A 6136-nucleotide genomic window follows, 5' to 3' on the forward strand; every position below is an offset into this window, starting at 1 on the left:
CTTGATGTTTGGCATAGCCGCCTTGGTCATCCTCATGAGCGCTTACTACGTTATATGCTGAATATTGGTCGCCTACCTTATCATTCTTCTAGTCTTAGTAAATTATGTACTGCCTGTCAATTGGGCAAAGCTAGCCGTCTTTGTTTACCAGTTACTTCTATTCGAAGCTTGTTTCCTTTAGATCTTATTTACACTGATGTGTGGGGGCCTTCCCCTACTCCGTCTATTTTGGGTTATCGATATTATGTAATTTTTGTGGACGATAATACTAAGTTTATTTGGTTTTACCCTCTTGTGCGTAAATCTGAGTTTTTCTCTGTATTTCTTAATTTTCAAGTGCTTGTTGAGCGTCTCTTTAGTCGCAAAATCAAAGCCATCCAAACTAATTGGGGTGGTGAATTCCACACCCTCCCTAATTATTTTATTAAAATTGACATTTCCCACAGGGTTTCGGCTCCCCATACTCATGAGCAACAAGGGGCAGTTGAGCATCGTCATCGTCATATTGTCGACATTGGCCTTCCCTTCTTGTTCATACCTCTGTTCCCCCGCCATTATTGGCACTTTGCTTTTGAGACTGCCTGTTTTCTTATTAATTGGATGCCCACTTCTAGCGTTTCTCCTTTCCAACTTGTTTATCATAAACAACTTGATTACAATTTTCTTAAAGTTTTTGGGTGTTTATGTTTTCCTTATACGCAACCATATAATTAGCATAAAATGGATTATTGCTCTCTTCCTTGTGTATTTTTGGGCTACAACCCTTCCCACACGGGTTATCGTTGTTTTCACATTGCTACTAATCATTTTATCATAGCTTGTCACGTCTGTTTTGATGAGTCCTATTTCCCTTTTTCTCAATCCCTTTCTATTTTACCTTCTGGATCATCCCCTTCCCCGTCCATTCCATAGGCGGATGCCCCACTACGGGTTTTCCCTATGCAACCCCCTCCCCCCACATATTGGTACACCCTTACCGCAGTCCCCAACATAGCTATTCTCCCCTAGGTCACATGACCCGTCTCCCATGGCTTCACCGCCAACCCCACAACCATCCAATGATTACCCTACTTCCCCAACCCAATGTACTCGCCCTCTGCAAGATTTTTACTTGACCTCCCACCGGCCTGACTCCAACACTCTATGCAGTTGTGCCCTGATCCTCGTGCTTTGGCTGTTACTAACACCTCTACTGAACCCACTTGTTTTTCACAGGCATCTAAGGTTCTGGAATGGCATACTGCCATGGCCGAAGAGTTCAATGCTCTAGTACAAAATGGCACTTGGTCTTTGGTTCCACGATCTCCTACCACGAATTTAATTGGATGCAAATGGGTTTATCGCATCAAAAGAAAGGCCGATGGATCTCTTGAGCGCTACAAGGCACAGTTAGTAGCTAAGGGATTTCACCAATAGCACGGTCTAGATTGTGGTGAGACCTTCAGTTTTGTGGTGAAGCCTATAGCAATTCGTTGTGTTCTGTCCATTGCCATCTCACAAGGGTGGTCTATTCGACATTTAGATGTTAAAAATGCCTTCCTCCATGGGCATCTATAAGAGGAAGTCTACATGTCCCAACCTCCTGGATTTATTGATGCTGCTCATCCTCATCATGTATGTCACCTTCATCGCTCTCTTTATGGTCTCAAGTAGGCGCCTAGGGCCTGGTTTCATCGGCTCTCTGACTTTCTTCTCCAACTTGGTTTTATGGCCTCAAAAATTGACACCTCTCTTTCCATTCGGAGACAAGGTACTCATGTGTGTTAAATTTTGATATATGTTGATGATATCTTAGTTACCAGCAATGATTCAAATTTGGTAACCTCTCCCCTTGTACGACTGTCTTCTGATCTCTATTAAAGACCTTGGGGACTTGAATTTCTTTTTGGGCATTGAGGCCACCAAACACTCCAAGGGTCTCCTCCTCTCACAATCGCGGTATATTTCTAATCTCCTACACCGTTTTGTCATGGATGATTGTAAACCGGTTCACACACCAATGGCCACCTCCAAGGTAGAATCGAATCAAGGGGTGTTTTCCTCTCTGAACCAACTGAGTACCGATCCATTGTGGGAGCACTTCAGTACGTCACCCTCAGTCGCCTGGATGTTTCGTTTACAGTTAATCGTGCATGTCAATTTATGCACGCTCCAACTGTGGAGCATTGGCAACTTGTCAAGCGCATTCTCCATTATTTGAATAGCACTCGAACCCATGGTTTGCTCATTGGGAGATCCTCTTCACATTCTCTTCAGGCCTTCTCAGACGCTGATTGGGCAGGTGACAATGTTGATCACAAGTTTGCTGGAGGTTTTGCTATTTTCCTTGGTCTAAATCTAATCTCTTGGACTTCTCGTATACAAAAGACAATTGCTCGTTCCTCCACTAAAGCCGAATACAAGGCTCTAGTAGATGCATCGACAAAATTGATTTGGCTTGAATCTCTATTTGGTGAGCTTGGTTTTCCTCTTCATGGTTCTCCTATATTATAGTGTGACAATATTGGTGCGACGTATGTTTCTGCCAACCCTATTTTTCATGCATGCACTAAACATGTGGAAATCGATTTTCATTTTGTCCGTGATTGCGTCGCAAAGAAGCAATTGCAGTTCTAGTTTATCTCTACCAAAGACCAACTTACTGATACATTCACTAAGGCCTTGGGTACAACCCGGTTTCAATTTCTCAGGGACAAGCTGAAGATTCGGTTGCCTGATTCTCTATCTTGCGGGGGTGTTATTGAGTAATATTGAGATCTTTCTCGTTTTGGAATATCCACCGTGGTGTGTATCACATGCGATATCAAGCTTGCGTCTCCTATAGTTTTTTTTTTTTTTTTTTTGATACATTGCATCTCCTATAGTAACTCTATATTCCACGGGTCACATGTGATATGGAATTTCACACGTATAGAGACTCTTGCTCTCTAAGTCTATCTTATATGTAAACTCTATAGCGTATATCTTCTTTCCTTGTTAAGTCCAAGTAGGACTCTTCTCTCATGTAATTGTATATATACTCTCCATTGGTGATTCATAAATTAAGGAATGAATTTACCTCACAATAATACGATCGTAGGCACATAAGCTTCTTCCAACTGCTCCATCAAACAGAAGAAATGATTCAACCAAAACAACCCTCCAGGCCTAAGCACTCTATAGATATCAAACAACAAGAAGTGCATAAGCTTCACTGGAATCCAATTATTCAACACATGCAATATCCAGCTCTAGCGTATTATCAAAGAAGGGTAACCTCTGTGACACACTTTGGTACAAAAGAATAACACCTCTATATGCTATGAAACTGTTAAATGGATCGGACCATTCTAGTTCATGGAAGTTGTCACAAACTCACAATCGTTAAATTTCTCTTTCTCTCTCTCTCTCTCTCTCTCTCATCCCCCCCCCCCCCCCTTTGTTTTTTTGATTGTAGGGACAAAGCTTTACAAGTTGGTCGAAAGTTCAACCTTGGCATCGTGGGGGCAACTTTGGTTCTATGATTTAAAATACAAAGTCAAAAGCCCTCATTGTTTAGTCTAACACTGGGAATGAGACTGAAATAGTGGAAACTGCAACTCCAATGTGACTCATTAAATAAATATTTTCCTATAATAAATAATATATATGATACAGAAAGAAGTATCTTCACATGATATGGTATATGGTCCCATGTATGATAGATCTCATATTTGCAATAAGAAAAAAAAGAAATAAGAATACTGTCTAGTCGCATGGCTCTATTGCCAGCCGCCAGGCACAAGAGCGTGTGGAATTGTCACCCCATCTTTTGTTAAATAAAAAATTCTATCTATGTTGATGCCCTTAAGTGTATTTTCATTGGCCCCCGTGCTAGTGCAGAGGCTATACAACGAGGCAGCGATCTCATGCTTAAAAAAAAGATATCATGGGCTTAAAATGAAACAGAGGAAATAAAATAGAAGATAAAGAGCGGACTTCTTGGCCTAGTAGGGAAGGGGGTATATATATATATGGCAGGTTTTATATATATTAAGGAGGGAAGGGGGTACATAGAGGGGCCTTACACTTACAAAACTATGAGGAAGAATACGAGTTATCTTCAAATGTAATTTGAGCAAACCAATGAACTCAATGGGGTAAATTTTGCATTCGTTAGGACCACACGTACTTAGTGTAAGAAAGGGTCAAACGAGTTGATCGTTTTTTTATTTGTTTTTTGTCTCTCCCCAACCACCCCCACCCCCCCGGTTGGAAAACCCGATGTCTTGGCCTATTAGGAAGTTAGTCGACCTCTTCTCAAGATAATATCAAGAGAGAATATTTAAGATTTTTCAGTCTTCCCTCTCTCATTCAATCGTAGCTATTAAATATGATTGCATAGCAAACCTTACAACTCATAGTTAAGATAACTCCTATCCATGTATAACAACTAAACACAGATACCATAACTCTTACCCGCGTATAACAAATCACATAACGACACCTCATACATTCAAGCCAACACAATGACATGATTGATAACTTACAATACCCATTAACCATTTCATGTATGGTGTGCAAATAACAGAGAGATTCATCCAAATGTGAAAAATAAAAATAAAAAATAAAATAAAAAAAAATAAAAAAAAGAAAAAAAGAAAAAGGAAAAGAAAAGTATGAAAGAGGGGAAAGCAAAAATTCACCAAGATTTCTTCAATGGTTTCTCCAACAGGGCAGAGAGATACATCTCCTTGATTGCAGGCCCTCGATCGAACTTCCTCCCAGTTTCCCACTTCACCTTCTTGAACCCAATGGTCTCAATCATAGGCACATAAGCTTCTTCCAATTGCTGCTCCAAACAAAAGAAATGATCCAACCAAAAAAACCCTCCAGGCCTAAGCACTCTATAGATATCAAACAACAAGAAATGCAGAAGCTTTGCTGGAATCCAATTATTCAATACATGCATCGAATGCACAATATCCAGAGTATTATCAAAAAAGGGCAACCTCTGTGATATACTCAGGTACAGAGGAATAACACCTCTAGCTGCTATGAAACTATTAAATGGACCATTCAAGTTCATAGAAGTTGTCACAATTGTTATATTTCTCTCTCTCATCCTCACTGCAAATGTGGCTGTGCCACCACCGATGTCAAGTCCAATTCTCACTGTACCAGGCTTCTTCTTTGCAAGAACTTCATCAATGTTGAAATTTAATCCATGGCCTGGTTTAATCCATCGAGCCTTCTCACGACCGCCGAGCTCGAAACAGTCTTTGCAATCGGAAAAGCCCTTTTGTTGATGACTCCTGTTGAGAAGACAAGAGTAGTTTTTGCAATGATAATGTGTCCATACCACAGAGTTATCTGAGGGAATGGACCATAGGCTTTTAGGGAGTGGAAAAGGTTCGACGTAATTGAGAGGAGCGGCGGGTCGGCATCGCCGGCGAGGGAGAGGTTCACAACCCTTGAGGAGAAGTTTTTGAGCTAAGAGTTCATCATCAGGGCAAGGGCCATTCATATCATAGGACATGTATTGTTTGATCAAGTCAGGGAATTGTGTGCATGGGTGACCAACTGGAGAATAAATGATATCAGAATCAAAATTAGGATTGTATCCAAGAGGGAGCTCTTGTGGATCTGTGGAGGCATGGAATTCAGATGGAAGCAGGTCATTGTTATTGGTTGAAGAGGACTCGTCGGTTTCGGAATCCATTGATTCGACATCATTGTTGTTAGTGACGGTGGTGGTGGTGGGCGCCGCAGTGGTGATGGTGGTGGTGGCTGTGGTGAAAGAGCAATTAGAGGTGGAAGAGGAAGACAAGAAGAAGGTGAGAAGATTGGAACCAACAAGAAGGAAAAGGAAGAAGGCACTGTTGGAGGGAGAGAGAGGCCTAGTTGGAGAGTGATCCATTGATTGTTCTCTCTGTTTAGGATCTATGAGAAGTGGTGATGCCTCTTTCTTTGTGTTTATGAAGGTGGGAACTGAACTAATTTAGTTGACTATGGACTACGAATGGTGTATTTAAAAAATGGTTACAGCCTTGGAGACCTAATAAAGCCTATATTGTGTGTCTTATTACCATACAATCAATTTCCCTAGTAAACCGTTGACTAAACTCTTGCGCCCCTAACCTAAATACGAGTTAACCTGGCCAAAGGGTCTATGACT

At 41.1% G+C, this 6136-nt stretch overlaps 1 protein-coding gene across 1 annotated transcript; it reads right to left on the minus strand.

Moving 5' to 3' along the window:
- Positions 1 to 4617: 4617 nt before the first annotated feature.
- Positions 4618 to 5878, minus strand: LOC122668629 (probable methyltransferase At1g29790). The gene has a single exon (XM_043865167.1). It carries the CDS (start codon positions 5876 to 5878, stop codon positions 4661 to 4663), a length of 1218 nt encoding a protein of 405 aa, XP_043721102.1. The 3' UTR covers positions 4618 to 4660.
- Positions 5879 to 6136: the final 258 nt, after the last annotated feature.

This window comes from Telopea speciosissima, chromosome 7, assembly GCF_018873765.1.
Source record: "Telopea speciosissima isolate NSW1024214 ecotype Mountain lineage chromosome 7, Tspe_v1, whole genome shotgun sequence".
NCBI lineage: Eukaryota > Viridiplantae > Streptophyta > Magnoliopsida > Proteales > Proteaceae > Telopea > Telopea speciosissima.

Excerpts from the sequence above, each read along its gene's own strand:
- LOC122668629 (XM_043865167.1), bottom strand. The coding sequence starts at position 5,878 with ATGGATCACTCTCCAACTAGGCCTCTCTCTCCCTCCAACAGTGCCTTC.